Source organism: Gorilla gorilla, chromosome 9 (assembly GCF_029281585.2).
Source record: "Gorilla gorilla gorilla isolate KB3781 chromosome 9, NHGRI_mGorGor1-v2.1_pri, whole genome shotgun sequence".
NCBI classification, from domain to species: domain Eukaryota; kingdom Metazoa; phylum Chordata; class Mammalia; order Primates; family Hominidae; genus Gorilla; species Gorilla gorilla.
In genome coordinates, this window is record NC_073233.2 from 92,310,777 (window position 1) to 92,333,198 (window position 22,422).

The following is a 22,422-nucleotide window of genomic DNA, read 5'->3' on the forward strand; positions in this document are numbered from 1 at the left end:
CGGTTACTTTAAAAAAAAAAAAATCTGAAATGGTGAAACAAGTAAAACTCAGCCAGGTTCTCCTTTGACCATAATATAGCTGAAAACGGAGGAAATATGCAAGACTGCAAGAGCCGCACTTTATGTTAGACAGCAACCTGCTTAGATAACCAACTCTGTGAAGAGACAAGTCCCTTTCTTCCCCCACTCTGAATGGAAAACAGTGGAATTTGAAATACGATATTCCTAAGGATATTTACTGCATTAACAGTCACTGAGAACCATAGGTCACTTTTACTCACTCTGACCCTACTAGAAAACAGCTGGTTCACTTTATTTCACCTAACACCCACCAGCATCATCAAATGCCTAAGGCATTGTGTTATTCAAGCAAAATTTCAGGAGGAAAAAATGTATCACGAGGGTGCTTCCAATCAATCAGGCCTTTAGAATGAGATTTCATTTGCCGCTAGTATTTCACTGCCTCAGCACAGTGACCAGTGCTTGTTTTCTGATACTCATCCGTAGAAACCTAATCCTCAGTGCAGTGGTATTAGGAGGTGGAGCTCTTGAAGTCCTTAGGGTGGAGCCTCATGAATGGGATTGGTACTCTTATAAGTTAGTTCCCAGAACACTCCCTTCCCCTTCAACCTTGTAAGGTTATAGTGAGAAGACAGCTATCTACGAACCAGGAAGTGAGCTCTCACCAGATACGGAATCTGCTTGTACCTTGATCTCACACTTTCCAGTTTCTAGAATTGTGAAGAAATAAATATTGTTGAAGCTACCCAGTTTATGGTATTTTGTTACAGCAGCCCAAACTGATTAAGACAGGCTTTTATGGTATATTTATGTCTGCAATTGTCAAAACAGGATCCCAGAGCAGCAGCAGGGCCTGTAAACTTGTTAAGAATGCAAATTCTTCCCCATTGCAGACCTTCTGAATTTGAAACTCTCTGGGTAGAGTGCAACAATGTGTGTTTTATCAAGACTTCCAGGTGATTTCCATGCTCACTAAAGTTTGAGAATACTGTAAACGTCTCCTAAAGCGTCTCCTTGTCTGTACTCTTGCTCATTTCTAATACACTCTCCACATTCTGCTACCAGATAAGTTTTTCTAAAATCTGAATCTGATCTTATCAACCTCTCTCTCACCTTAAAACCCATCAGTGACACTGTTATTCCATCCTCCATCAAATAATTCGTACTATTTAGATAACAAACCAAACCTTTTACCATCTGGCCCCAGCTGACCTAAGCAAAGTCACATCTTCCCATTCCGTTGTGTACCTGCTCTGCTCAGGCTAAGATGAATTTCCTGCAGCTTCATGAAAAAGCCATGCTCTTTGAGGAATCTGTGCTTTGCTCTTTTTCTCTGCTCGGAATGAATCCCTCACCGCATCTGCCTGTCAAACTTCTTATGTTAAGTATTTTTGAGCATCATCCCCTCTCCGAGGCTTCCTGTGGCTCCACTCCTTTCTGTCTACTTCTCCTGATGTGCCTACAAATTGTGTTGAGTCTAGAGACCTCTATAACGCACAGCTTTGAAAAATACACTTGAATTGTCATGCTATATGGTTGTCCACTCAAACATATCTCTCCCTCACTAGCTTGAACTCTTAAGAGTTGAGGAAGGTACTTGGGCAAATTATGTCTCTTTTATTTTTAGATACTTAAATGAGAATACATTATGCATCTATCATTCATTCTAATTACTACTTATTTTAGTGAATGAATAAATGAATTGACTCTGGAGCACTTACTGTATGCAGCACTGTTATGCTCGTGATTTACCTCTAGTATCCCTATTTTACAGATTAGAAAAAGAACAATAGCAACAAAACTGAGCCTCAGAGATCTTCATTATGATGTTTTAATAGCCTACCGCAGTTCTGGGCACATTGGTCATGCTCTTTAAAATTTATTTGATTGTAAGCTATAGCAATGGTGTCAATCCTCTTTAAAAATTTTCTGTCTGAATAAGGGTATGAAGTTGACCATAAAGCCTCTCTCCTTAATGCATATTTAATTCTGGTTTAGATTTGCCAATCAAAATTTATAAAGACAGTTGGAAACTAACTTTTTATCTTTATAACTCATTACACACATTCAATTTTCCCAATTTTATTCATGATTTGGCACAGCTAAATCATTACAGCAGTTATCATAGTTAAAGTTGTTTTAGTTTAGACCCTCAAATTACTAAATGCTAAGGAAGAATTTAATTAGCTGAAACCTAAATTGTCATTATTAATTTACTAGTCATATTACAATACCTTGTAAAACATTTGTGTTTCAGTAAATGGAGTACCTACTTTCCAGTGACCACATGGCATAGCTAATTTAGTATACAACTAAATATTTAATTACTAATCTTAGTAAAGCTAAAGGTACTTAGTTGAAATTAAATTGTATTACTTGCAACAAAATGCTTAACATCATGACTCTAGACCTACCCAAAGTCACTTCTGCTTTCTTGTTACAAAATCTTATCAAAGTAATAATGGAAGTTGAAAGATTTGTAAGTATTTCTGAAACATTCTCAGAATAACTGTAAAGGGTAGCTGGAACTATTGTAAATTAGTCAGCACATTTTATGGCAAGGTCAAATGGGGAAGGTCTGAACATTTTTTCATTAATGTTAATATTCAGAAGGGTACAGAGTTTTCATTTGGTATGACGAAAATTCTAGAAATGGATAGTGGTGATGGTTGTACAACATTGCAAATGTATTTAATGCCCATAATTCTTCACTTAAACATGATTAAAATGGCAAATTTTATATTATGTTTATATTTTATCACAATAAAAATAATATTCAGGTTTGATAACTAAATGATATTTTGTCTCACTTAGTACACTAAGATATTTAATAGTTCGACTTAAATTCAACTGTGTCCATGTCATGCCTGGCACTTGTCTACTGTAACTGATGGGTTAAAAAATAAAATCCCAACCAACCTACTTTATCTTTTTATCATCTAAGATGGACAACTTCACAGACTTATGAAGTATTTACTCAATCAATAATTGAAATGTATAAAATCCCTAAACACATCATATTCATCACACTATGTTGCAATTGCTCCTTTATTGTCTTCCTCATACACTGTTGAATGTTGAGTACTGAATAGGCCATGTTCACCATCACATCCCAGCTTCTCAGCATACTGTGAGGTAGCTCTTAAATGAATTCATTTATAGATTGTTTAGATTACCTTCTAATTACTCAAAGTTAGTGTCCAGTTTCTTTAGAAAAAATAGTTCAGAAAGACATGTTCTTTGCTCAGCCAGTGATTAAATTACATAAATTATAAATAGGTGTGACATGAAAACATACATAGGCAATACACATTCAAGAACATACAATGTTAATCATAAATGCAACAGTAAGCCATCTTCTGCTATTTGAATGTACTTACCTCCATTAAACATTAAACAGTCCGTAAATGCAGAAAAACACATTGAAGTATCCATATAATTGAGCAACAAATAGTGATGCTGGACACTGACTTATTTTCAAAAGCAGAACTGGTGCTTTAGGAAGACAGAAGTCTATTATACTAATTAGAGGCCATTGCCCTACCTCCACAGATGATGCTCTCTTGGGTAGATATCAAAGCAGACACTCTTGAATAGATGCTTTTCAAGTTAATGACTCAACAATCAAATGACAGTAATCCTAGTATCTCTGGTAAGATCAACTGCTTAAATCAGAGTCACCTTCCAAAAGTACTGCTCAGTGACAGTGAAACTCAAGGTTGCTATATTAGGGCAGAAATGTGCTTGCCCATCCATGCTGATATTGTGGAGCATGTGATTACAAAGTTGTTCAAAATAGTCCTACTACAGGTCAAAATCAGAGGCAGAGAATGACATGAAAGAGTTGGCCAATTAGCTGAGAAGCTCCAAAGAATTGTATGCACCCCATAATATCTTTCTTAATGACTTGTCACATTATATTCATTTAAAAAAAACTTAGGTAATACCTGTTATTCAAAAATATTTACTCAATTCTTATAATAGTGCCTATGAGACAGGCACTATTATTCTCATTTTATAGATGAGGAAGCACACGAGGTTTAAGTAACTTGCTCAAAGTTCCACAGCTAGTAAATGGCAGTGCTGGGATTTGAAACAAGGAAACCTGGATCTAGAAACCATGTTCTTAAATACTCTACTTTTATGTATCAATATATTTTAATAGAAGTATTAAAAATAAGAACAGTTTCTTTAAGGCATTTTTTGGGGTGGGTAGAAGGACATTATGGACATTCACATGTGCTTCCCAAGAATGTAATCAAAGCACGTGTGTTTTATTCTAATCTTGGAGAACAGGGCTCAGTGAATGAATGATATACCAGGTACTGTGCAATCAGGCACGATCACAGAGCTCAAGAATGTTAAGATTCAGCAAATAAGCAAAGAGGGTCTGGGCAAGACAGAATAAATAAGCGGGAAAAACTGGCATATTGTTTACACTGTTTAAGCAGTATAGAGTTTGCTAAGTGTTTGCCTTAATTGTGTATGCTTCTTTTTAGATTTTTCCAATCTATACCTAAACTTCCCTAGGATAGGGACCATAGCTGGATCATTTCTGTATCCATGCATCATTGTAAGTCCCAGCACAGTATTATTAATAGTACTGTGCAAATAAGTATTTTTTAATACCAAGGGGCAAATGAGTATTTGTTGAATTGTTAATTGACTTCAAATGCTGCAGATAATTTATTTACCTGAATTTTATTTTCCTGGGTCAGTCTACGGTCAACCTGGAAAGATAGAGAAGATATGACTTTCAAATTGTTCAGGACAACTAGATAGGTGATTTTAAGAAACTGGAGAATGGAAAGCATTATTTAATCTGGATTGTATTGGAATTTGCTTTCTAAAAGGCATAGTGTAGCTGATAACTGCTAACAAGCATTATTCATCATACTACATTTTATCCTGCTTTTTTCAAAACACTCACTAAAGAAACGACTAATGCTAAAGGAAATTCTTACTTGTGTATTACAAAAGCCATTTTCATAAAGCCTTTGTAAATTCTACATATACATAAAGAAAAACATCAACTTTAATAAAATAATGGATATTTGAATTAAACATGATATTCAAAATGTTATACTTGGGAAGTTAACGGAATGCTATATGCTGAGATAACAAGAGACAAAATCATCCTACAACATCCCCTATCCTTCATAAATTAAATCTGAGAACATTAAAAACAGTCACAACAATGAAAAGGATTACTTATGGAAAGAAAACAGAAAAGAGAAAGTGGTTAGTGAAGATATTTGCCTCTGAAGATCTCAAAACTGTGCATCCTAGAGCAGAGGTAATAAAAATTGTTATTTCTAAGAAATAGATCCAAAGTGACTCCATTTAATTCACAGCAGGAACATTCAAAGTAGCAATTAATGCAACCACTGGTGTGGAATTGTTTTCCAAATGCCATCCTGTTGGGTGACTTTTTTGTTGTTGTTGTTGTTGTTTTTTAATGGAAGCAGGGCACTGAAGTCATGGTAAAGTCACATCAATTATATAACTGAAAATTTCATGAAAGATTATCAATACCACCACTCAAAAATATGAATATAACCAATAATACTTTTGGTTAAATGAAAGAGGAACTTAGCAGGTACTGTTTACCAAAGACATTAATGGTAGTGCTTGAAACTCCTCAATATTTGATCATGAGAAATAAATGTAGGGGCGTACATCTTAGTGGCGCATGAAGCCAATGAGGCCGAAGTTTGGAATTGCGAATATCTAGGTTCAAATCCCCAAAACTTGGCCATCAATATTGGGGAGATATTGGACAAAAAAAAATTCCCAAACCTCATATTACCTGGGGACTCAGCTTACTCATTTGAAAGGCATGAGAAGTTACTGTAGCATCATGGTTAAGAATTTGGACTCAGGTCCAGATAGCTTGGGTTGAAATCCTGGCATTAGGACATGCTAACTGAGCATCTTTGGACATATTAATTGACCTTTCTTTGCCTCATCTGTAAAAATGTGGATATAATAGTACTTTGCATATAGGGCCATTGTGAATATTGCTAAATTAGAACATGTAAAATCATAGAGTAGTGACTGGCCCATAGTAAAGACACAATAAATGTTCATTAATGTTACTATTATTATCTATGAAAGGAAGGTCCTTTCTACTTTTGAACTTCAATGTAACATTGCATGGGACTCTTTTCTCTTTTTTCCCAAGACTTGAAATAAAGCAACAAACGTCAAGTGATACATTTATCAGCTGGAAGATAAGCATCTTCAGTCATTCAGCACATAATACTTCCTTTCAAAGGAGAAGTGATATGTCTTAATTGGCACTCACAAAACAGGGAGTCCCTCTCTTAAAAGTTGGGTGGTATATTTTGAAAGAGAGAATGTATGGGAAAGGCTGGGAGCAGGGGGACAATATTTTATAAGGAGGATCTAGAAAATTATTTAAAAGGAAATAAAAACCTAGAACTCTCTCAGAGTCATTATACTAACAATTCCAACTAGTTAAAGAAAGATGTTCTTCTTAGTCATTTTCTGCCTCTAGCCAGAGACAGAGATATAATTACACACCTCCTCATTTTATAAAACCAGGGTGACAGAGAAAGTTCATTCTGAAGCCTAGGGGGATAGTAGAGTAAGAGGCATCATTGGTGAAGAGGTAAAGCAGAACTATTTTTCATTCTTTCTAGAACTAGGCAGAATATTTAAATGAATGGTAGGAAGGAAGAAAGGAAAAAAGGAATGAAGGAAGGAAAGAAGAGAGGGAGGGAGGAAAGAAAGGAGGTAGGGAAGAAAAAGTTTTTACAATAGGTAGATTCTTCACATGCAGTTTTAATTGAATCAAAAACCCATGAAAAGGTGGTTATCACCATTTTTAATACATGAGAGCACTAATAATCAAAGAGGTGCAGTCATTTGCTCAAGGTCACCCAACCAGTCTTGAAGCCAGGTCTACAGTCTTTCACTGCCTTACTGTTCTTGGGTGGTGTGCCAATAAGAGGATTCACAAAATGGGTAAAGGACAGAAGTCAACGAAGATGACAAAGAACTTTTACAGGAATCTTGGGGAAAAAAATATATAGGAAAGTCGGTCCTATGCCAGGATAATGTCCAAATAGGAAAGGAACAAGAAAAAGACTTATTTTTCTCAATCTTCTTAAACTTTCCCAAGCACTATCCCTCCTTCAACTCCCCTAACCCCAATATACTTTTTTCCTTTCCACAGAAAATACATTTTTACCCCTCCCATGCTAGGGAATCACCAAAATGTCTGTCAAATCACATAGATCTGCACTGCTAACAAGCACAGGAATACCACGGACCTCAATACCTCTAACAGTACTTGTTTTGTCATTTCTTGCTGCAAACCCTGGTGAAAAGTTACCAGCCCTTCTGATAGTAGAAACTTTCTCCAAAACTAGCTTGTGAGGAACAGTGGATGGTATGATAGGGAAAATCAATCAATTCTGTCTGTAAATCAGAGTGACCTAATGTAACAAGTAGGTGTGGAAGAGAAGAAAAGTATTTTGTGAGTTAAATGTATTTTTTGTTTTATCAAGTTTGTTGGGTGGATAGTTTGCATTCATTTCGCCTCCTCTGTAGGTTAGACAACTATAAAGACAACCAAAGCTATCCTCCAAACACATTTCATTCATTCCCCTTACCCTCTACTTCTCCTTTTTAAAAAATACATTACCATTTTAAATAACCACTCATAGCTCCTTCAAAAGATTGAGTGGTGTTAACTCTGCTGAATCCATGTGTTTATCAGAACTTACATATTTTGAATAAAAAAGAACACTATTTCTACCCGGTGTTGATAGGCTGGCCTTGGGCACTAAAAACCACTCCTTATTAGACATCATCATATATATCTACAATGGTGGGAGGTGGTATAACAAGCCCTTAGCTTGGGCTGCCATAACAAAATACCAGATATTAGGTGGCTTAAACAAAAGAAATTTATTTTATCACAGTTCTGGAGACTGGGAAGTATAAGATCAAGGTTCTATCAGGGTATGGTTTCCAGTGAGCTCTCTTTCCCTGGTTTGCAGACAGCTGCCTTTTCTCTGTGTCCTCACACAGTGGAGACAAAGATGAAGAAATCTGTCTCTTCCGCTTGTTACAATGCCACCAAGCCTATCAGATTCAGACCCCACCATTATGGCCTCATTTAACCTTAATTACCACCTAGAAGTCCTATCTCCAAATACAGTCACACTGAGGACAAGAGCTTCAACATATGAATTTGGGGAGGTCACAATTCAGTCTGTAGCAGGTGGGATGGAGATTCTCTAAATAACTGGAATTTTAGGATTGAGAGTGCTCAAACAATAAACATTTCATCCTCAACTATAAGCTTGTAATGATGTGGCACGTGGGATAAGGCAGCTGGAAAATTTTAGTTTGATGTCATTGTTGGTGGCTGAAGAAGACTCTGGCTTTATGCTAGTTACTGTTTGTTTTACTTCAGTGTTAGTGGCATGGAGGGTGAGAAAGGAAGAGAACCAAAGTCTCAAACGCAATGCTATAAAATGCCTCATAATTCCTCTTTCTGCAAAGAAAAAAGGCATTTAAAAAAGAAGAGCCCCTGAGCATTTTTCATCTTGCTCTCACTTTGAAGGTGGACAGAGTCTCCATTATATTCTTCTTACTAATGGTCAAGGAAGTTCCAGACCTTTTGTGTATAGTCATTTGGCATAAATGTTCTGTTTCATCTAGTGCTAGGCATTTTGCTAGGTGCTGAGAATACAAAGACAAATGAGTACAAATCTTTCCCTTTAAGGATTCTGCAGTCTTATAGAAAATCAGAATTAGAATAAAAAAATGTTTGAGTTGGGAGGAATCTGCTTGCAGATGAACTCAGGCCCATGAAAGCTTGGACACTTAACCAAGGTGGCTTAGGTTGTGGGGCAGAGCCAGTTAACACCCGCCCTACTGACCTCTAATCTGGTCTTAATTCCTATACTTAATACAGCTGAGAGTGTCCCATCCAAATGAATCATCCAACCAGGGTTCATTTAGGACCTTATAGATGCTAGGTGTCCAGACCAAATAGGACGGAATTTATAATGGTTTAATAATTAAAGATTTAATAAGATACTTGAGGAAATAAGACTACCTCAGATACAAGCAAATACTACGAGGCGTTTTTTAAAGCGGGATGGCTTCTCTAATAGCCTCATTCCTGCAATACATGTGCAAATAAAACATGCAGATTATCTGATTATCAAATTTATCTTTACAATGATAATCATGCTTAAATTAATCTTGCTGTGTTGGAGAATGTCTCCTTTCATCTTCATTTTCCAACGTAATATCACTCAACAATATCAGGTAGAGGAATATCATTCTAAAGTTATATTAAGAAAAAAATGCAATTAAAGTTTTGTAAACTAGACTGAAACAAGGCTATCTGGATACCTGGTTTCTGAAGGACCATAACTGAGAAGTCAGGTCTCATTTCCAGCTTATCTCTTCTCCATATCAGAGGTCCATCCAACTCAAGGTAGGTTTAAAGAAGAACATAAAATATGAGTTGGGGCTAGGGTCACAGGCTGTAGATTCAGTAAACCTGTTCCTGAATGCTGGCTCCACCACTTGTGACCTATGGCAAAACCCCGTAACATCTTATACCTTAGTTCATCTATGAAATGCAGCTAATAGCCAGGCACAGTGGTTCACGCCTGTAATCCCAGTACTTTGGGAGTCCAAGGCAGGTAGATCACAAGGTCAGGAGATTGAGACCCATCCTGGCCAACACGGTGAAACCCCATCTCTACTAAAAATACAAAAAAATTAGCTGAGCTTGGTGGCGGGTGCTTGTAATCCCAGCTACTCAGGAGGCTGAGGCAGGAGAATTGCTTGAACCAGGGAGTCGGAGGTTGTAGTGAGCCAAGATCGTGCCACTTCACTCCAGCCTGGCAACAGAGGGAGACTCCATCTCAAAAAAAAAAAAAAAAAGAAAAGAAAAGAAAAAGAGAAGGAAATGCAGCCAATAAGAGTACCTCAGAAGGCTGTAGTAAGAATTAAATGAGATGGTATGTGTAAAATCCATGTAATAATGCTCGAGTAAACTGCTTAATAGTCATTCCTACAACTAGTCACAATTTTACAGTGGTTTTGTGACCAACTATCTTGCCCTCCAGCCTACTCCTGCCTTCCTTCACTTTGGCCATTTCTCTGATCCTGCCCTTTGTCTACTTTCCCTGACCTTATAAAAGTTGTGCTTTTTACTCTGCCAGGGTGGGCAGCAGTTCTGGGACCTCAGAACAGGTGCTACTGTCCATTTTGCTGCTTGATTCACCTTCCAGGTGACAGAGGAGAACTGCAGGGCTGCATTCAGCATGGACAAACACCTGTCCTCTCTGTCACCACAGCTAGGCAGACACTGGCGCTGAGTCATGCTGCTGCTCACAACTGAGGAGCTTTGAGAGACTCACAAGCCTCTAAGAAAGGGATCTAAGAGGACAATCTGTTCATCCTTCTCTCCAGGTCAGACCACTCTTCAATCTACTATGAGGCAAAAATAGAAATAAAATGATCACTGAGGACTGGTGAATCTTCAATATCAGGACACTTCTTATGCCTGAGATAAATTTCAGATTTTGCATTTAATTTTTAAAATTTATTTTTCACGGGAAAAATAAACTTAGTATCTAACTCATCATAAACCTACATGATTTTATAAATATAGTATAATATGTATTACACATAACATATATATACACACACAATATATAGTATACGCAAACATACAGAAGCAGAGAATTACCTACCAGTGAGGAGATCAAGGTCTAGAACCATACAGGGTGTCTAATCATAGTCACCTACTGGTGATATGTTTTCTCTCTAAAAACTAGTAGTAATAATCTCACTGGGTCTTTATATTCACAGTTCTCAGCTCATAGAACAAATTCAATAAATATTAACCATTGTTGTTTAGACATATAAATATATAGTGGGAGTCTGGAAGGCTTCTTAAGCTTTCTCTTCTGCAATCTAAATGGTTCCAGTTTGATTATATCTTTTAATTCATTTCATAATGTTAATTTTCATTTTTTTCCTTTATCATTTACCTTCCTAAATTCAGAATAGGACACATAATATTTGTTGAGTCTGACTAGCACAAGTCAAAATATATGATATATCTCAGTGTTCCATATAATACTTCTGTATGAAAACTATTATTAATATTACCAGATAAATAAAAGTAATTTGATAGCAAGTATAATATTTTAAACACTTTATTTATATTAACTCATTTTATCCTCAAAGTAAATCATTCATTCTTCACCATTATGTCATATATTATTAATTCTAAGAATAAGTATTTTTCACATTTTAACACCTGTGAAATAAAGATGCATCTTGCAATTCATGATGTGTTATGGTTTCATTGGCAATCTTTTTTTTTAGTAATAGATGAAATAATGATACATCTCAAAATTGATGACAACCTCGAATCAATTAAATATCATATGAAAGACAACTATGTGTCAAGCATTCTTTTAGACCCTAGAAATATGTTGAATAAGATTGAGAAATCATTCATTTCAAATCTACTGAGGATTGTAGAAAAATGAAGATAATTACAACAAATGCACAAGTTGCTGTGGGAGCTGATGATAGATCCATCCTGGGCTTGTAGAGGCCAAGAAAAGTTTCCTAGTGATGGTGATGTCACCTAAGGCTAGAGTGGAATAAGTGATGGATACAGCCAGGCTGTGATTAGCTGGTTAGCCAAACAGATTAAGCAAAATCCTGGAAGCTAGAGAGAGCACGGGCCATTTAGGGATTTGAAAGTAGTTCAGAATTCTGGATTTAAAGTGCTGATAGAAGAGGTGCAAGGTATGATGACAGAGAGGAAAGCAGAGGCCATATCATGATGGGTTTTGTAGATTATATTAATGGTTTGAACACTATCTTGAGGACATTGGAGATCTACTGAAGCATAAATGTTACTTCTATTTGACAGATGAGAAAACTGAGGCCAGAGAAGCCAAGTGACTGACTTCAGGCTGGATAGCAAAGAGCAAGGCTAATTTAATCCCCTCCCTCTAAATCCTTGTCTGAAACCTGGTGCTCTTTATATTCTACTAAGATCACCAGGACATAATTCTCTTTCCTTGGTCCTACTGCCCGCAAATGTATTACTAGTTTATCCTTCATTTTAGTTTTTCTTGAATTAATGTGTTTGGTTTAGACAAGGGGGAGAGTAGAACTAGTGTGCTGGTTTTTAAAAAGTTTTCCAAGGTGGGCCAGGCATGGGGGCTCACACCTATAATCCCAGCACTATGGGAGGCTGAGATGGATTGCTTGAGTCCAGGAGTTCGAGACCAGCCTGGGCAACATGGTGAAAGCCCATCTCTACTAAAAACGCAAAAAATTAGTCAGCTGTGGTGGCACATGCCTGCAGTCCCAGCTACTCGGGAAGCTGAGGCACGAGAATTGCTTGAACCCAAGAGGCAGAGGTTTCAGTGAGCTGAGATCACATCACTGTACTCTAGTCTGGGCCACAGAGTGAGGCCCTGTCAAAAAAATTCAAAAAATGTTTTCCAAGGTGAGTATGGCCTAATGTCAGGATATGTGGGCTCGGTTACATCACTCATAGGTTATAAACTGCCAAGCTCATCTACAGGTGTGTCTGTTAGATTATGAATATTGATACTAGTCTTTCCTAAATGCATCATGAAAGTACTTTTCATAATGTGCACTAAAAAGATAAATATAAAAATTAAAACAAAACAAATGAAATAAGCAATATATTGCTGACGGGGAAGTGAAGGTTCACAAGTTTTGGTATTTTAATACTCTTGTATATTACTACATAACCAGAAATTGCACTTTCGATTTATCTTAAAGATTCTTCGACTGGCCTTTTAGAGTAAGACAATCTGGAGATTGCCTAATTAAGAGATTTAAGTTGAAACGTGACAACAGGCATACAAGTAAGATACTAACGTCTGAATTACTTACACAGGGTCAAAACAAAGAAGAAAGGAATAATTATTTGAGTGGAGGTATTCTATCCCAGCCAGGCAATCTGGATTTCACATTATCACTTTTAAAATAATTTTATTCAGAGAATTTGTTGGTACAAATGAACTTTTAAATGAAAGAATAACAAAGAATCTCTTATGTAGCTTATTTAGAAAAATGTCAATGTGAATCACCTAACATCTTTGACTTTTTTCAAAAAGAGAGCACATGTACAATTGCCAAGCATTTAGGTCCCTTTTGATTAAAGACATTTTTGGATTCTATAGGAATAAGCAATGAGTACAAATGCCAACGTTAAGGTTATAATGATATGACAATTAAAAGCTATCCAAATAGAATAATAGGTGTCCCAGCATGGTGGCTCATGCCTGTAATCCCAGCACTTTGGGAGCCAAGGTGGGCAGATCACTTGAGCTCAGGAGTTCGAGACCACTTTGGGGAACATGGGGAAACCTCATCTCTACAAAAAAATACAAAAATTAGCCGGGCATATTGACACACATATGTGTTCCCAGCTACTCGGAAGGCTGCGGTGGGAGGATCACCTGAGTCTGGAGAGGTTGAGACTGCAGTTTAAGCAGTGATTGTGCCACTGTACTCCAGTCTGAGCTACAGTGAGACTCCATCTCAAAAAAAAAAAAAAAGAATAATAGGTGACAAAAGAAGTTTGCTACACTTAACCAATGATAGAGGACAAAGTGTAAAATCTTTAACAACATGAAAGAAACCTGTTTATTCAATATAGTTTATGTATAGTCTTATCTGAAATAAAGAGGTTGAGTTATACAATCAGTAACTTTGATTCTGTAAACATTATCCCTTTGAAATTCTAATATAAAAGAGGGGGACAAGATAAGAAAAGATGAGTGACCTTATTCAGACAAGACAGATTAGTGGATCTAGAAGAATGATGAGTGGAAGGAAGAAAGCGCTAGAGACACAAGGAGTCAGTTTTGGAATACCTTGGGCTGACTTGGTGCAAATCCCAACACTGAGACTTACCACTAATCCCGTGACCTTGGGCTAGCTACTCTTCTCTCTAGGATTCAGGAAAAATAATTTCTATTTAATAGGGCTGTTGTGATAATTAGATTAAATTTTATGTATAAAGAAGCTAATGTATAAGCTGTATGGAGATTATTATCATTAATATTGTTGTTGTTGTGAGCATTATGATGGTCATTTTGTGATGCTACTGAGTTCTATTGACATTAGCTGAGGCAAAACAGTAGACCAGACAACTAGTAATAAGTCACACTGAGTGTTTAGGATGGCATTTAGTCTTGCATGTTCCTAATTATTAAGAGCTTTTCAATTAACCCCAACCTTGAGGAAAATACCTTTCAGTGTTAAAATAGAAGTGAAGGGCTATGGTGAGTTCAGGTTGTTTTATTAGAGTGTGAAGAAATAAACTGTCACCTACTTAAAAAAAAAAAAAAAAGAAAGAAAAGCCCAAAATTTATAGAGGGTACTAAAAATCACAATCATTGTCCATTGTAAAGACATATCTCCCCAAATGCTAAAATATGATCTTTCACAATTAAGTATACTGGTCATTTTCTAAACAAAATTCAATAATAATCTTATTTTATACATCTTCTTCCATTTGTTGATAAACCATGGCAACATATCATTAGTAGCACTTTACATGCCCCACTGTTTTGCAACTATATGATCTCTGATGTTATAGGAATACATTATGTAAATTAATTCAGCTTGTTGTATTATTTGTTAACTGTCTTCTCAGCTAAAGTACATACTGAACCCTTAGAAAAAAATTAATTTAAAATTATAGTTTTAAATAAGCTATGTTATAAAATTAGGTATACAAAATAAATGAACTATTTCCATTCACCAGGCATCGACTGAGTGCCTACATTTTTTGAGGCAACACACCTTTTAATTTATTTCAGGAACTCTGTGAATAAAAATTCCATTAAAAAATACCAAGATGTTATTTCATGTTGCTTATCATGACCTAATGTTCAAAATTAACTCCTCCTAGCTCTCTTGCTAGCACAAAGGTAGTAGAGTTGATATTTCCTTTGGTCTTTGTCACTCAGAGAGCAAACCTTCAGTTCTCTAATGTAGATTTCCTGATGTAAATGTATCTTACTCTCTGAGTAAGGTAATTAAATAATTTGAACCCTTAAAATCAAACTTGATTTCTTCTGGCTTGTTTTAAACATTAGCCATCACAGAAATGGATGGGACAGATTGAAAGCCCCTTACTAGCTTCTTAAGAAGCAGAAGCTCAGATTACTTTGTTGTATCAATGTCTTTTTAGGTTCTATACACTGAATTTTACAGAGCTGCTATTTCCTACATTTGGGTCCAGGCTTGAAATAAGTGCTTCTGGGAGATTCAACTTTCTTTGCATACTAATTTGGCATAAGACATTATCTCCCAGTGGCTGTCAGAGCCATTTATGGTCTCTGACAGTTCTCTCATCCATACAACTTATAATTTTTATAGGAAGAAAGGACTTTTCTAAAACATTTGTTCCAATAAAAGACCCACTTACAAGTCTCTTTCCTTCAAAATTACTTGAAAGTCAAAACAAAACACAACCTCAAAAGCCAACTGTTCAATATATATGATACTAGTTGACACATAATAGTTAGGCTTGTAATCTTTTTATCTGGGCTATATAGAATGGAGAAGAGACCAATTCCAGCCCAATCCTCCCCTCCCTCTCCTCCACCAAAACTGTTATTAAATAACAAGTCAGTCACGTTCTAAAATTGTCAGATCTGGACATTCTAAGAGGCTCTAAAGTCAGAACCCCAGTGATATTTTCTCTTCTAAAGCTAAAAAAAAATCGTATCTTGGTTCATCACTGGATTCTTGTTCATTTTATCATTTCCACTCTGAAGGAATGAATAGCAAGTTATAGTGAAGGCATCTTTCTAGGTGAGAGAAAACACTGTGCCACAGGCCAGGAGAGCCATCCCTGGGTCAATCTCATGAGTTTACATAAAGCAGTACAGAGACTGGGCTGAAGATCATATCCTCAGAGGAATATGAAAAATCTGTTTCACAAGATTTTGTTACCTTTGGAAGTTTCCCCAATGCCTATCACATTGGATATTGATTCCCTAAATATGACAGTTTGGACAGTGCCCCAGAAAGCACTGGAGAATTAGAGATGTAAGCTATCATCTTCTGTTATCTCCAAGCATGTAATATACCTTAGGACTTACAGCCCATTTTAATTTCCCAGGGAAATATAACTAATTAGATAAGTCTACACAGAGATTCTCTGGAAATGACTGGTCATGCTGAATACAAGAAATGCAAATCTATTCTTTAAATGGCCACAACTACCTGATTATAAATATAATTCTTGCTCATTGTGAACACTTTTGAAACGATGGCTTAGTGATAAGATACCAAGCACCCCTGTAGAGTCTGGTCAACGTTACTGAGAGTCCCAGATATATGTTCCTAGGACACACACTGTAACACATGTACTAGAGAAAGGCTCAGGTATTTATAACGCCCACTTCAGAACCAAAGATCACAATAATAAAAATAATGCAGTACAGCAACAAGTTTACTAGAGAGCTCTCTGAACAAGCATAAATTGCAGCTGCTCAATTGCTTTCATCCTATGTAATTTAAAGGAATCTTAAGTCTCTGTGAAGACACTGTAACAATTGATGATTTCACTATGCATTTTGAATAGCCAATGATCTTGCTTAACCCTTAATGCTCCCCTCCCAAGCAAGCTAGGCTCTAAGTGTTACCCCTTTTCATAGTGGCAAGGACCACATTCACAGTGAGAGGCAGGTTCTCACTCCAAGCAAATAAAGACTGCGTCTGTACTCAGACCAATGGTCCAGAGCAGGCAGTTGGCAAACCGGAAAGGTAATTTTCAACCCCACTCGTTCCATACCTTCTCTGATTTCGCCTTCCTGGCATTGTGCACGAACCTGCGACCCAGCTTCTTAGCATACCAGATAGAGGCAAACATAGCGATGCCAATGGAAGGAATTCACAATGAAGCTGCCGCACAATCAACTTCCCACCTCGGCTCAGAGACGAGCAGAATCAGGCTGGAGCTGTCACTTGCAGGCTGTTGCTTTCTCAGTTCCTCTCATGCTGGTTAGCTGAGGGAGAGGGTGGGAGGAGGGAGGGGTTGGGGGAGAAAAGGCAGTCCTGTTTGGCCAGTCTGCAGGTATATTTACATCCTGCCAGCAGGAGGTCCGGGTGAGGCAGGCGCTGCCTTTGTAGCCAGCTCACACACATCCAGTTGGCTAAGTATTTCTCTGCAGTTCTTCGGCACCGGCACCGTCGCCACCAAACTCCATGTGTGTCAGGAGGAAGGGAAGCTGCAGTCAAGTCCGGAGGCAGCTCACCTCCCGCTCTAGGCTTGGGCAGTTACAATCCTCGCTTTGGCTTCCCTCTATCTTGACAGTACGTGCTGGCGGCAGTGGCCACATAAAGACAGATCCACATACAGCCTAGCAGGTAAATCAGCCAATACAGGAATTGCCAGGCATGGGGACGAGAGCTGCCAGGCAAGGGGAGAGGCAGAACCACCATGAATCTGCCCCTGCAGGCACAAACAGGTGTCCCTGGAACCCAATCCCACTCATATCCTCCAAGAGGACTAAGAGGACTATCAGGGCTGTTAGCGTGACTGGAAACACAAGCAGCCTTCTCTTTTCTCCTCCCCAGCTCCATTTGGTCCAAGGAATATCACTTCTCTGCCCACCAGCCAGCCCTATCCACAACTTACAAGGTAAACACTTTATTTCTTTAGAGAATGGCCTGGGACCAAGGGCAAAGTGAGCAGGATGAAGTCTCCTCCCAAATGCCTGAGTGAAGGTCCATAGTTTTAGAAGTCATTAGTTGTACCTGTAAAAGAACTGAGGCCTCTATTACAGGACGATTTTTTGACATAGTTACTGGAGGATGGACAGGGGTTCAAATCGAGTGTTAAACTAAAAAGAGCAAACTACTCTTTTTAAAAAAATAAAAAATAAAAAATAAAAAAAACCCAGATTTGCTTGTAGTGACATCCAGTGTTCAGTGGATGACTGAAATATCACCTTTGGGGAGGTAGATTTGTGGCAGCTTTTAAATCATGCTCCTTTGAAGAATTTTCACATTTGATTCTAACATTAAGTACTTCTATTATCTTATTAGAGTTTAGACTATTATGTGAGGCACCTTTAAGATAAGGTCAATGCTAAGAGACAACTGTTTCTTCCAATGAGAGATAAGGTTTTAGCCCTTTGCCAGTCCTACCAGAGGACAAAAATAAACTGCTCATGAAGGCAAGGAAAGCCTGCCTTCCAGTGGCACACAAACTAGACTCAATATAGTAAATGTTTTCCAGCTGATCTGACAGAAGTGCCCTATGAGCAATGAAGAATCAAAGAATGTCAACACACTTGCAGACACTTGGAAAAGAACTTCCTTCTCTTAACAAAGTCACTTGAGGTCTATCCCTTAAGAGAGTTTCATCTGTGGAATCAACAACAACAACAACAACAAAAGTATATTGTAAAGGATGTTGAATACTCTCAGAGGCAATTGGAGGTAGAACAAGACAGTGTAAGACAGGACATTGGTAGTCAGAACCCATGTTCATGTTACTCACACTAAGGTAACTCTTGTGCCTAGAACAGTGCTTAGCACAACATATTTAATCTATGTTTATTCAAGGAATGAATGATCTTGTTTCTGACCCTGACTTTGCTTCTAATTTATTTATTTGTTTTCTCTGGGTTCGATGTGCCTCATCTGTAAATTAAGAGAATTGGGCAGATATTTTTAAGTTCCTTTCCTGCCCTATGAGTCTATGATCATTATTGTGGGTCTTCAAATGATATTGAACAGAAATCTCAAGTGCTCACCAGATACATAGGCTGTGGTGAAATGATTCAGAGTCCTAAAAAGTCAACAGTGGTACCCCTGGGGTAGCCCAGCTTCTTCTACCTCCTTTGACATGCCTTGCTGCCAACCAGGGTTTGGTTTTTCCATTAGCGATTTCTTTTGCTCTATGCTCCTACAAGCACTCCTTTCCTTTAATTTCCTTTTGACACTCTAAGGCAACCCCTGTGCAAATTTATCCATATTATACCCTGTACTCTCTGGAGGAAAAGTGCCACAGAAATCCAACGAATAAATATACATGGTAACTCCTGCTTAGTTTTCAAAGAGCTACTCAGCAGGACCGTAGCTTACTCTAATATTGCTGTGATGTAAAGGTATTTATTATTTCTGCACACAAGTTGTTCCAAGCCATGTTGTAGTTAAAAGTGTATTCAACTAAAAGACTAAAGTAGATAAAAAGAACGGGGATAAACAATCATCCCTAAGTTAATGATTAGAAAATTTTGTTTTTAACACCTTAGACAGAATCAGACAATAAAGAGGTGAGACAAAATGCCTTGAACTTTCAAACCACTGATATCATAGAGAGAATCAAAGGATGTTAATTTACTCTGATGGGACTGACATTATAATTTTTTATATCTTTCTATAATTTTTGCATTCTCTTCATGAGTTAAAACTTCATGGATCATTAAAACTAAGGCTTGGAGAGATCTTTGATGTTTGATCAATTTGTTTACTGTTTTTGCCTTTATGTTGAACCTTTAGTGACCTTTTTCACACACCTGACCAAGAGGCTTTATAAATTTTTTTACAGAACAAGATCCTTATAAAATAAATTGGCTCTGCCAGCTAAGATTTAACTTATGACAATAATAACTATTGTTTCTTAAATAGGCAGTTGGAGGTAGAAAACACAGTGCAGTTAGGACTCATGTTCATGCTATGCAAATGCTCAGTAAACAGTAGATACTCAAAATATATTTGTCAAATGCATCTATGACAAAATAGAAAAATCCACAAACTGAGAAAGACCGGAAGACTTAATAGAAGAATGGCCATAAAATTCTCAGTAGCAAAAGTTGCTTGAAAGATGGATATAATGTCAACCGAATGAAGTCATTGCCATATTTATACAACCATCTTCTCTCTGTGGGCAGATGTGTCTGCTGTAAAGGTGGCAGCTTCCTACAGTTAATCCCACTAGTCTCTAACCATTGCTCTACTGATTGAGACAAATAACATTTGCAGCTCTGCTGTATAAGTAAAACAAATTTTTCAGACATTTTCCATCTGTATATAATCAGTACCTGGACAGACCTTTTCCTTTACAATTTTATTTTTAAAGCCTCTCCTATGACGGAAACCTACCAGTGCAGCTGAGTTTGAGATGCAACATTAATCCATTTAAGCAGCTTTGGGTTCATGCCTCAACACACACACTATGTGAGCCTCCTCTGAATTCTCAAGGTAAATACAATGTTTAAATCAAGCCATTAACTATCATACATTTTCTGCCTAGCACATGAATGATTTTTGTTTTAAAATAATCTATTTATATCAGAGATAATTATTTTTAAAAACAGAGCCAAAATTCAATCCAAGGAATTAATATCTGGTGGCCTGAAAAGCTATGTAGTTTCAGTGTTGAATATAGACCAAACAAAATAACTATTGAGACATAAGTAAGTTAATGTAAAAAATTAATTGTACAAAGATTTTGATTGGTTTGTTTGCATATTTGATGTGTATATTTGATAGTCCTTTGGCTAATGTCTGATGTTAGTAAATTATTATTATTATTATTATTACTATTTTGAGACAAGACCTTGTTCTGTCACCCAGGCTGGAGTGCAGTGTTACGATCATAGCTCACTGCAGCCTTGAACTCCTGGGCTCAAGTAATCTTCCTCCCTCAGCCTCCAGGGTAGGTAGGACAGTAGGCACGTACCATCATGCTTGGCTAATTTTTAAATTTTTTCTCTTTCTAGAGATGAGGTCTTGCTATGTTGCCCAGGTTGGTCTTGAACTCCTGGCCTCAAGTGATCCTCGTATCTTGGGTTCTCCAAGCGATTAGCTGATTATTAAACAAAAGGGTGGAATATATAGTACGTAGAATATTTTGGTAAAGAATATGTACATAATATTTAACTTCAATTCAGAGGAATGCCAATATCTTGATATTAGTTACTTCTATACAAACTAGTAGAAAGGGGAAGATTAAAACAGTTATATTTTGCTCTAAGTATATATGTATCATGTGACTCATCTACATAACATATTCTCATTAGTACTTGTGTGACTGAAAATGTAAACAATGCTTTTCCACAAAAATGTATTGAGTATTACTACATGTCAAACCTTAAGGGCCTATAAATGAGTAAAGTACAATCTTTTTCTCAAAGAGCCCTATATAGCTGGGGACACATATGTATCAATAAATAAATCTCAGGTGTAAGAAAGGGGTCCAGTTTCAGTTTTCTGCATATGGCTAGCCAGTTTTCCCAACACCATTTATTAAATAGGGGATCCTTTCCCCATTGCTTGTTTTTGTCAGGTTTGTCAAAGATCAGAAGGTTGTAGATGTGTGGTGTTATTTCTGAGGCCTGTGTTCTGTCCCATTGGTCTATATATCTGTTTTGGTACCAGTACCATGCTGTTTTGGTTACTGTAGTCTTATAGTATAGTTTGAAATCAGGTAATGTGATGCCTCCAGCTTTGTTCTTTTTGGCTGGGATTTTCTTGGCTATACAGGCTCTTTTTTCATTCTATATGAAATTTAAAGTAGTTTTTTTCTGATTCTGTGAAGAAAGTCAATGATAGCTTGATGGGGATAGCATTTAATCTATAAATTACTTTGGGCAGTACGGCCATTTTCACAATATTGATTCTTCCTGTCCATGACCATGGAATGTTTCTCCATTTGTTTGTGTTCTCTCTTATTTCCTTGAGCAGTGGTTTGTTTTTCTCCTTGAAGGGGTCCTTTATACACCATAGAATACTATACATCCATAAAAAGGATGAATTCATGCAGGGACATGGATGAAGGTGGAAACCATCATTCTTAGCAAAGTAACACAGGAACAGAAAACCAAATACCACATGTTCTCACTCATAAGTGGGAGTTGAACAATGAGAACACATGGACCCAGGGAGGGGAACATCACACACTGAGGCCTGTCAGTGGGTGCGGGAGGCTAGGGGAGGGATAGCATTAGGAAAAATACCTAATGTAGATGACAAGTTGATGGGTGCAGCAAACCACCATGGCACATGTATACCTATCTAACAAACTTGCACATTCTGCACATGTATCCCAGAACTTAAGTATAATTAAAAAAAAAAAAGAAAGAAAGAAATTTCAGTGAAGAATGGCCTTGTTACAGATGTATGATGCTCAGGGATAAAATTACTGATTTTCGGTATTTATATGATATAAACTCACTAATAAATATTAGCTGGAAAAAGTGCAATAATTAGTGCTAATGTATATTAAAAAGCAAAGCAAAGGAATAGCTAAATCTCTTTGCATGTTTTATCACTATGGACAATAGGAAAAAATTGTCACTATGAATT

General features: G+C 37.1%; 1 protein-coding gene across 13 annotated transcripts in view; it reads right to left on the reverse strand.

The window, feature by feature from the left end:
• The window catches only part of DLG2 (discs large MAGUK scaffold protein 2), a 2,193,106-nt gene that overhangs the window by 974,263 nt on the left and 1,196,421 nt on the right, over positions 1-22,422 (reverse strand). For 2 of the 13 annotated variants that reach the window (XM_055355586.2, XM_063710713.1), the window contains exon 1: positions 16,898-17,474. The exons of 10 other annotated variants lie outside the window; for them this stretch is intronic. In XM_055355586.2, coding sequence (XP_055211561.1) covers positions 16,898-16,975 — 78 coding nt within the window. In that variant the 5' untranslated portion in view covers positions 16,976-17,474. Of the gene's footprint in view, positions 1-16,897; positions 17,555-22,422 lie in introns of those variants that run through there. One more of the 13 variants, XM_019036750.4, reaches the window with a different exon arrangement.